Source organism: Lolium rigidum, chromosome 5, assembly GCF_022539505.1.
Source record: "Lolium rigidum isolate FL_2022 chromosome 5, APGP_CSIRO_Lrig_0.1, whole genome shotgun sequence".
NCBI lineage: Eukaryota > Viridiplantae > Streptophyta > Magnoliopsida > Poales > Poaceae > Lolium > Lolium rigidum.
Window position 1 is genome coordinate 177,358,121 of NC_061512.1, and position 11,083 is coordinate 177,369,203.

Genomic DNA, 11,083 nt, shown 5'->3' on the forward strand with positions numbered 1-11,083 from the left:
TGGTGGAAGTTTCACTTTGGACATATATCCTCAATCTCATATGAGAATAATAATTGTTGCCACATGCTTATGCATTAAAGAGGAGTCCATTATCTGTTGTCCATGTTGTCCCGGTATGGATGTCTAAGTTGAGAATAATCAAAAGCGAGAAATCCAAAATGCGAGCTTTCTCCTTAGACCTTTGTACATGCGGCATGGAGGTACCCCATTGGGACACTTGGTCAAAACATGTGCATTGCAAAGATCCGGTAGTCCAAACTAATTAGGACAAGGTGCGGGCACTATTAGTATACTATGCATGAGACTTGCAACTTGTAAGATATAATGTACATAACTCATATGCTTTATTACTACCGTTGACAAAATTATTTCATGTTTTCAAAATAAAAGCTCTAGCACAAATATAGCAATTGATGCTTTCCTCTTTGAAGGACCATTCTCTTTACTTTTATGTTGAGTCAGTTCACCTATCTCTCTCCACCTCAAGAAGCAAACACTTGTGTGAACTGTGCATTGATTCTTACATGCTTGCATATTGTACTTGTTATATTACTCTATGTTGACAATTATCCATGAGATATACATGTTACAAGTTGAAAGCAACCGCTGAAACTTAATCTTCCTTTGTGTTGCTTCAATACCTTTACTTTGATTTATTGCTTTATGAGTTAACTCTTATGCAAGACTTATTAATACTTGTCTTGAAGTACTATTCATGAAAAGTCTTTGCTATATGATTCACCTGTTTACTCATGTCATTACCATTGTTTTGATCGCTGCATCCACTACATATGTTTACAAATAGTATGATCAAGGTTATGATGGCATATCACTTCGTAAATTATCTTTGTTATCGTTTTACCCGCTCGGGACGAGCGTAACTAAGCTTGGGGATGCTGATACGTCTCCGACGTATCGATAATTTCTTATGTTCTATGCCACATTATTGATGTTATCTACATGTTTTATGCACACTTTATGTCATATTCGTGCATTTTCCGGAACTAACCTATTAACAAGATGCCGAAGTGCCGCTTGTTGTTTTCTGCTGTTTTTGGTTTCGTAAATCCTAGTAAGGAAATATTCTCGGAATTGGACGAAATCAAAGCCCAGGGGCCTATTTTCTCACGAAGCTTCCGTAAGTCCGAAGGAGAGACGAAGAGGGGCCACGCAGGGGCCACACCATAGGCGGCGCGGCCCCCTTGGCCGCGCGGCCCCGTGGTGTGGGGCCCCGTGCCGCCTCTTGACCTGCCCTTCCGCCTATAAAAAGTCTCCGTGACGAAACCCCCGCACGCGAGAGCCACGATACGGAAAACCTCATCGAGACGCCGCCGCCGCCGATCCCATCTCGGGGATCCAGAGATCGCCTCCGGCACTCCGCCGGAGAGGGGAATCATCTCCCGGAGGACTCTACACCGCCATGGTCGCCTCCGGAGTGATGAGTGAGTAGTTCACCCCTGGACTATGGGTCCATAGCAGTAGCTAGATGGTTGTCTTCTCCTCATTGTGCTTCATTGTTGGATCTTGTGAGCTGCCTAACATGATCAAGATCATCTATCCGTAATTCTATATGTTGTGTTTGTCGGGATCCGATGGATAGAGAATACCATGTCATGTTAATTATCAAGTTATTATACATGTGTTGTTTATGATCTTGCATGCTCTCCGTTTCTAGTAGAGGCTCGGCCAAGTTTTTACTTTTAACTCCAAGAGGGAGTACTTATGCTCGATAGTGGGTTCATGCCTCGCATTGACACCCGGGACAATGGATGTAAAGTTCTAAGGTTGTGTTGTGCCGTTGCCACTAGGGATAAAACATTGGCACTATGTCCGAGGATGTAGTTGCTGATTACATTACGCACCATACTTAATGCAATTGTCTCGTTGTTAGCAACTTAATACTCGGAGGGGGTTCGGATGATAACCTCGAAGGTGGACTTTTTAGGCATAGATGCAGTTGGATGGCGGTCTATGTACTTTGTCGTAATGCCCAATTAAATCTCACTATACTTATCATGTCATGTATGTGCATTGTTATGCCCTCTCTATTTGTCAATTGCCCGACCGTAATTTGTTCACCCAACATGCTTTTATCTTATGGGAGAGACACCTCTAGTGAACTGTGGACCCCGGTCCATTCTTTAATACTGAAATACAAATCTGCTGTAATACTTGTTTTTACTATTTCTCTGCAAACAATCATCTTCCACACAATACGGTTAATCCTTTGTTACAGCAAGCCGGTGAGATTGACAACCTCACTGTTTCGTTGGGGCAAAGTACTTTCGTTGTGTTGTGCAGGTTCCACGTTGGCGCCGGAATCTCTGGTGTTGCGCCGCACTACATCCCGCCGCCATCAACCTTCAACGTGCTTCTTGGCTCCTCCTGGTTCGATAAACCTTGGTTTCTTTCTGAGGGAAAACTTGCTGCTGTGCGCATCATACCTTCCTCTTGGGGTTGCCCAACGAACGTGTGAAATACACGCCATCACCCATCATAGTGTATGGGGGAGTATTTGTGAGTCTTCACGAAGCAACATTGATCAAGTGAGGCATTCCGGCTTGTGTAGAGCTTGAAGAGTTATCATCAAGATCAAGCGGGATACGCAAGGCAAAGGTATGGCCTTGCTAGGTTTTCCTTTTACCGGTCTCAAGGTGGATGTTGGGAGACCGGATTATAGGATAGATAGCCGCACTATCAAGAGGGGCTTTCGGTTGGGTAACTTGATCACATCGTCTTAGGGAGCTCAATCCTTTGCATACTTTGCACATTCTTATTGCTTCTTGGTATTTCTCTGTGTGAGGTTCTTGAGCTTGTTGCTAGCTTTACAACAAGCCCAAGTTCATCGAAAACGGAATCCGCATGCATCTTCTATTGCGTTTTCGAGTTTGGACGTCTTCACCATTTCTTGACGGTGGGAGACTCCCTCTCTAAAATCATCTAAAATGTTCTGTGAGGAGTCTCCATATTTCCAGTTTTTGTTGGGGTTCTATTCGTCATTATCTTTCCAACAAAATTGGTTTCATGTTAATCGGAGTTCGGGAGCAATAGTTATTAAAGAAAAGGTAAAAGAGAAAAAGACTTTAACCGGGCCGCAGCCTTTCCCCGGCCCAGGCGCCGGTTTCCTACCGGGCCGCTCGGCGGCCACTCCGGCCGGACCGGGCTCCTGGCCGGACTGGGCCACACCGCCCACGCGGCCCAGCCGCTCGCCCCTGCGCGCCCCCTTGCTCCCTGCCGCCCCAGTGCGGCCTGCTCCTCTTCCGGTCGGTGGCCCGGCTGGGCCGGATGGCTGACCGGCCTCCTCGGCCCAGCATCCGGTCAGCCGGCTGGGCCGCCGGCCTGGGACGTTTTTCTAGCTGTTTTTTTGCCCGTTTTCTTGTCTTTTTCCCCCCCAACAGTTTTATTTGCTCCTAGCTATAAATAGACCCTTCTTCCACCTTGAGCAACTAGTTCTTCCTATTCTCTCTCCTCCATTGTTGCATTTTGAAGAACTTGCTCTCCTCTTTGATTCCTCCAACCATTCTTGCTCATTCTTGAGGGATCTAAGAGAGGAGATCTAGATCTACACTTCCACCAATCCATTTCTTCTCTAAGTGAGGGAATCTCTTGGGATCTAGATCTTGGAGTCTTTTGTTGACTTTCCCCATTGTTCTTCCTCTCCAATCTCATCCTAGCATTTGTTGTTTGGGTGAGATTTGAGAGTGAAGGACTTGAACACCTCTAGTGTTCTTGCTTTGCATCATTGCATAGTGTTGAGCTCTCCACCACGATTAGTTCGAGTGAGAGACCGTGAGCTTGTTACTCTTGGAGGGAAACCTCCTAGTTGGCTTGGCGGTTGGTGCTCCGGTGATCTCTTCAAGAAGATTGTGAAGAGGCCCGGGCTTCTCCTTCGTGGAGCTTGTGAAGTGGTTGTGGAGCTTGCCATCTCCGGAGCGGAGGAAAAGCTAACCATAAGGAAAGGGCCATTATCCTTCGTGGGTGTGGTTCGGAGAATAGGGTGAGCCTTCGTGGCGCGGGGAATCCTTCGTGGGACCTCCACTTCTCCAAACGTGACGTACCTTGTTGCAAAGCAAGGGAACACGGGAATACATCCTCGTCTCCGCGTGCCTCGGTTATTTCTATACCCGAGCTCTCTTTCCTTGTGATAGCCATCGTGCTTGAAGTACATATATCTTGCTATCACTTGTGCTATATATATCTTGTGCCTATCTTGCTTAGCTCTAGTTGCCATTGTTACACTTAGTTGAGCTTAGCATATTTAGGGTTTGTGCTTGTAAACTAAACGATAGTTTAATTCCGCATTCTTACAAGACAAATCCGCAAGAGTTTGTAATTGCCTATTCACCCCCCTCTAGGCGACATCTCGATCTTTCAGAAAGGTGTTTTAATATGAACATGTGTGTTATTTGAACTATTTTTTAGTATGAATATTTATGTTATTTGAACAAAAATAGAAAACTACCATTTTTGCACAATATAAACTTCTGTTTTGAATTAAAAACATACAAAAAAAAGAAAATAAAAAAATCAAGAGAAGTGAAAAATAAATAGAAAAAAGGAGGAAAAGGAAAAAAAACACGGAAGAGAAGAAACCTAACAAAATATTGAATCCCCGAAAAATGACGAGGAGACTATAAAAAACATCCAAAAGCCAAAAGAGCGGTCGTAGTAATGGCTAGGACCACTTAGAACACCCGGAGCGCGAGCAATGCCCAATACAGCTCGCGCTCGGCGACAAATAGGGTTTGCCGTCAAAACTCCGTCTCCATGCGTTTTAGCTCGCGTGCCGCGCCGGCACCGTGAAGCACCACGGGGAGCGTCGCGACGCCGCCTTCCGAGTCGTGACATTGTTTTTTCATGGGCAATGGACCAATAGTGGATAGTGCTCATACATTTCGAAGAAATAATGTGCTCAAAAAATGTAATATTTCGAGTACTACAATGGGACGTGACATATTTTTCAACGATACTATTTCGAGTACAGGTAGGACTGGAGGATGTACAGACGCACGCCAATCTTGAACTGCTGCTAGAGTATTTTGCAGTGTATTTTTTGACTAATAAATAAGGTAAATTACGAGAGAGAGCATTTGGTTCGTGGAGACAAAACCGCCAGATCGCTGCCGCAGGGGCCCGGCGTCAGGTGCAGCTTTTGCTTTTGCCCGGCTGACTAATTATGGACGCGGAGCCATGTCCTTCACCAAACCAGCCAAGTCGCACTCGCGCACCGCAACAACGAACCAAACCAAACCAAACCAACGCCTCCGTCGTCTCTCTCGATCTCTCGCGCGTGGCCTGCGGGGTGGGTGGAACGTGCGCCGAAGCCGCGGCCGCAGCAGCCCCTTCCTTTTATACCGCGCCGCGGGTTCGCCCCAGAGCTTCTCCTCTCTTCCGCCCGCTCCGTCTTCTAGCTGGATCGCGGGGCAAGCGGGCAGTCAGGGCTTGGAGATTGCGGCATGGAAGATCCGCGCTTTTTAGCCACTTGCGGTGGTCACTGAGGGGTTTGGTGGTGGTTGTTGGCTCTCTTCCTTGGAGGGTTGCACCGCCGCGTGCGTCAATCGATCGAGCTGCTGGTTTGCGGTGGTGGTGGTGCCGCGATGGACTCCGGCAACAGCGGCAGCCTCCAGTCCTCCAGCGGCGGCGACGAAGACTTCGACTCGCGGGGAGGCGGCGGCGGCGGCGTCGACTCCTCCCCACTCTCCGCGCTGCTCCGGCCCACGCCGTCCCCGTCCTCCGCTGGCGCCTTCTCGCTCCACGGCTCCCTCTACGGCCTGCAAGATTTCACCGCCGCGCCGCCGCAGCAACAGCAACAACATCATCATCAACATCAGCAGCAGCAGCAGCAGCAGGCGGCATGGTCGTCGGCGCAGTTCATGGCCGGGGCGCCCTCCTCCTCATCCCAGCGCGCTGCGCCGCCATCCGACGCGGGCGCGGGCTCCAGCGCGCATCACCAGGCGCCTGATCCGGCCGCGCCGGCGCCGGCGCCGCCGAGGGGGTCGCGGAAGCGGGCGCGCGCGTCGCGGCGGGCGCCCACCACGGTGCTCACCACCGACACCTCCAACTTCCGCGCCATGGTGCAGGAGTTCACCGGCATCCCCAACCCGCCCTTCGCGGCGGGCGGAGGGGTGCCCGGCGCGCCCTTCGGCGCCCGCTTCGACCACATCTTCTCGTCCTCCTCCAACGCTGCACTCCGCTCCGCCGCCGACCCAACCTCCTCGCTGCCGCCCTACCTGCTCCGCCCCTTCGCGCAGAAGCTGCAGACCACGCAGACACCATCCCCCTTCGCATCCTTCGCGTCGCAGTCCTCGTCGACGCCTCCCGGCGGCCCCAATGCCAATGTCAATGCCACCATGGGCACGGCCGCCGCCACGACAGCCAACCAGCGCGCGTCCGCCGGCGAGGACTTCCAGCTGCCGTCGTCCGCGCTTCTGCGGATGCAGCAGGACCACCAGAGCAGCAGCAGCTACCTCTCCTTCCAGAACCTCCTCGGCTCCGCGCAGCCCACGTCGCAGCAGCAGCACATGTTCGGCGGCATGTCGCACGCGGCCCCGCGGATGCACGACCAGTCGCCGTCGCAGCTGCTGTCTGGGCTCACGCACGGCCACGGCGGGATGATGGTCTCCGAGGGGATGCACCACATGCACCAGCAGCACCAGCACCAGCAAAGAAACGACGTCCACCAGCAGCACCAGGGCGGCGACGAGCTCTCGGGCCTGGTCCGGGCCGGCGCGTCCGGGAGCGGCACCTGCAAGCCCAACTACGCCTCCCACGCGGGCGCGTCGTCGTCGTCCGCCGCGGCTACCACCGACGCGCCGCCGGACGCCGCTTCAAGGCCCGGCCGAGGCGACGGGCCGCTAGACCCGTGGCTTTGTACATCCGAGTAGTAGAGAAAGGTGCATGGTAACTGCTGCTCTCCAGCTCGCTCCCCGCAGCGCACACCATGCATCGCCGACAGCAAAGGTCTGATTAACCTTTTTAATTAGCAGTATACTACCATGATCGTTTTGTTAATTTCTCGCATTTGCCGTCGGCGGCCTGTACATTAGAACTTAGAAACCTCTTCATATTTGGATCCCTTCACTCATAGATACAAAATGTCGCGTATCCAAGGCGAGCAGATAGAGTGATGATGGTGCAATTCCGAGCATTGGTTTCACTTTCATGTTCTCTTCTCTTGTTGATCGTGTGCGATCAAGTACGTAGCTTTAGCAGGAGTTGCTTTGTCCGTTCTCCAGACTGATCTTGCCGGTGGAGAATTAACGATTGCTATTATCCGTAGTAATTGTCAGCGGCCACCGGCGGCTGGCTGGCCGGCCGGAGACCAGGTTTTCCGGCGATATGTCATAAAGAACCCTCCTCCCCAGAATGCGTAGCTCCACCGGCCTCAACCGTAACTCATCAAACGTCCAAAGACGTCTTTTTCTCGTACGAAAACCATGGGAAAGGCTCCAAAAAGACGGGGACAGGATGAGAAAGCTCATATCCTAGAGACGAGAAAGGCCTCTCTTTCCAGTAGTAGCAACATAGCGTTGGATTTCTAGCTAGTTACGCTAACCACTCCACATGATGCAACAAAAAAAACCGATTTGATCAATCGGGGGGAGACCAACAACCGTACCTCCCCGGAGCTGACCGTCGTAGGCTAGGCATTAAAGAAAGATCGCGGCCATGTGACGCGCGTGATCCGCCGCCGTCTACACCGCGGTCGTCGTCCTAATCTGCGGCGAGGCGATCTTCTTCGTAACCGGTGAAGAAGGAGAGAGGTAGGTTACCGATCGAGGCGGAGACCTTTCTTCCTTTTATTGCTAGGCGCCCGTCAAGGTTGCTCCGATCGTATGCGATGATCATGTACTACCGGTCTGGGCCCTGCTTAACGACGGCGACGGCGACGACGGCGATGTAGAGAGTGACAAGTTGTTGCATGTGTCCCCTCCTTGCCTACACTTGATTGCGCCCGTAGAAGGGCCAGTACTAGTTCCGCTTGCTTCTGTCCATGGCTTTGTGTTAAATCTCGCATCGATCATCCGAGTGGGGACTGGATTTGATTTCGGCACTTGATGGAGGAGCGGATTTCGGTTTTGGATATGTACGGCGGCGACGTGCGCGGGCTGAGGTTTGGTGATAGTGCCGGCAATTAACAAGAAGTAGGCTCCATGCGGGCTTCGATCTGTCCCTGCACTTTTGCTTCCTGTACGTGTGTATCTGAACTCGTTTCCCAGTAGCTCTGCTAACCAATTGGTAATTACTACACACTTCTAGTGTTCTTCAGTGCGGGGTGTCAGCTATAGTCTAGGTTTTCGACGTACCTGTAGAAATTATTGCGTCACGAAAACGCCAAAAGTTTAATCTGGAATTATTACTTCGGAATTATCTTATCATGTGTACTAACTCCATAATTTGACGTGACAAGTGTTGCACAAAGAAGATCTGGGAGGATGCAGCTTTTGAGAAGAATGATAACCCTAGAGATGATTAGCTCACACACTGGTTACTGTGATGATAACAGTGATTACCATCTAATCATGCTCTAGGTCAATGGATAATTAGAGGGTCTAACCGAAAGTTAGGGCATATACAATCGTAGGGAATGCACGTCTTCTCTTAGTTGTCCACGTCAACGATCTAGAGAAGACACTAAGTAAATGGTACAATGCATTATATCTTATTATCATCCCTAGCAGTATATGAGGACTAGTTAAGTTTAGTAGGAACTGTGTAGTCAACGGAAGACAAATTTCACAATGGAGAAAAACAGTCTTCTATTATTTCACAAGAGGGGGAACTTAAAACGGGGAGCGAGCTACATGTAGCCCTTTATTTGCAAACACTCGGAATTCGTATTTTAAAACTTCAAAAAACCTAAATTAAAAATCTAGAAATGGTCAATAATGTATACTACAATGGCGTAAATCTCAATATAAACTACTCCTACTTCATATTCTAGGCCACAAAAATGACAAATTCTAACAAATTCTATAGTGGACAGTGCACATTTCAAGACTATTAATTAAATATGTTCGATTTTATCAATTTCGTGTAGCCTAGAATACAAATCAGTTTGTATTAAGATTTTACACCATTGTATCATACATCATTGGCTACCTCTGGGATTTTCTTTCAGATTTTTCTAAAACTTTGAAATACAAATTTGGAATCTTTGAAACTAAAAAAGCTACACGTAGCTCGGTCTCCAAAACGCCACAGATCATCTCTCACCTACGAGAAGGCAACCTTATCTTTGTCAATTCTCTCTTCTCCAACTAAGCAAAAATCCTATGTGGCAAGGGTAAGAAAAGTCTGACATCACCCCATTGTACATGCCTTAGATGAAAAGTGCAGATTATTCAGTTTTATATGACCCCATACGTGAATCTTCTCTCCTAGCTAGGGAATTAAGCTGATTTGATGTATAGAACTGAGAGGCGGTCATTGGAAAGATATCATATTGTAATTGTTATGTTGTAATCCAAATTTATACGAAAGCTACTAATTTCTGATGAGCGTAGCGTATCACATCGGCGGAGACTTGGGCCAAGTGGAGTGTTTCGGCACCATTTCTTATAAATATATGTTAAAGAGATGTGCATATGTCGTTGCCTATTCGACAATACCTCGGAGGAGGGATCCTCACGAGGGGGAGAAGAAGTAGGAGCCATAGGGCGGAGAGCACTCGGGACGGTGGTACGCGATTTACCCAGCTTCGGAACACCTGCTCGAAGATAGGGCCTACTGCTGCTTGTCTGGAATTATCTGGGCGCTTTCGCGTTGTTACAATGAGTTGTGGTTGTGCCTCTAGGGCTCCCGGGATCCGGCTTATAAAGGCGCACGGATCTAGGGTTTACATGGAGAGTCCTAGCCGGAATACAAGTTGCCTAACTACGGTACAATATCTTGCCGTGTACGTCAAGGATCCGCCTTCCATCGAGTCCATGTCTGGATCCGGATACTTCATGGGCCTCCACGGATCCGGCCTCCTTCGTAGGCCGGTTGGGATCCGGCTTCCTGTTCCTGGGCTGGACTTCATCCTTCAGGATCTACAGCAACTGGGCCGCCCGATGAGCCACATGCCACATCACCATCTATGGGCCACCCGGGCTTGCCGGATCTAGGCCATGCTGTTAATATACCCATAAAGTATACCCACAACAGTAGGCACCGAAGTTCTCCGAGATTCATCATTCCTCCGACTTCATTCAGCTCGGATCCGAAGAGAATCTTGAAGAGCTTCCCAAAACTTCCTTGTTTCCGACGTCATCTTCTCGGAAATCTCTTGTTCTTCAGTAATGGCAACGTAGCAGATTTTCCACTTTTCCCGCGCACAACTTCCTTTTTTCCCGCGCTAAATTTTCGGAGATGCGAATCTTTAGCCGGAAATTTCGGGAGTGCACAGTTAAGTTACCTCCACGTCGTTTCACCGGTTTTAACCTAAGACACGTGTGATGCATCCAACGGCGCGACCGTTCAGTTTCCTCCGTCGGATCCAAAACACGAATCTCCGCATGAAGTCTATAATTACCCCCACGCGCGGTAACTTCTCATTCTTTCACCGTCTCACCCCTTTCGTCGTCTTCCTCGCGCCGCCCATCAGATCTCGACTCCGGCGAGCTCTCCCACGGAAAGCTTCGCTTGCCGCCGTTCCAAGCCTCCTTTCGCACCAAGATCTTCACGGTTGTACGGTAAATCTTCCCCGCCGCCGATTCGTGGTCAAGTGGCGAAGTTCGCTTCAAGTCCGGCGTCCTTAACTTCATCGGAGCTCCGTTGGACCACCGCGCCATTAACGGTACGTGCGCCGGCCTTGTAGAAGAAAGACTAGTGTAGATCCGGTTAATCAATTTAGTTTTGCATGTGTGCAGCCGGAAGCATGTCACATGGTTCACCAAACTGTACTGGTAGTTCTCCGAATAGCCTGGAACCCAGCACATTAGAACCAATCTGCCCGGATCCCATTGCATACTTGCCACCATTTGTTTCCGACATCAGGCTAGCTCAACCATTCTCCGCCTCTTCCAGCGCTGCCCTAGGCCGGATCCCCACTTCCAGAGAGATCCAAGAAGAACAAGCCAGAATGGCAGCCAAGGTGCAG

General features: G+C 49.7%; 1 protein-coding gene across 1 annotated transcript; it reads left to right on the top strand.

The window, feature by feature from the left end:
- Positions 1–5,597: 5,597 nt before the first annotated feature.
- Positions 5,598–6,884, top strand: LOC124651383 (ecdysone-induced protein 74EF-like). Its single transcript, XM_047190478.1, has one exon. It carries the CDS (start codon positions 5,598–5,600, stop codon positions 6,882–6,884), a length of 1,287 nt encoding a protein of 428 aa, XP_047046434.1.
- The last annotated feature ends 4,199 nt before the right edge of the window (positions 6,885–11,083 follow it).

Coding starts and splice junctions, on each gene's coding strand:
- LOC124651383 (XM_047190478.1), top strand. CDS start 5,598: ATGGACTCCGGCAACAGCGGCAGCCTCCAGTCCTCCAGCGGCGGCGAC.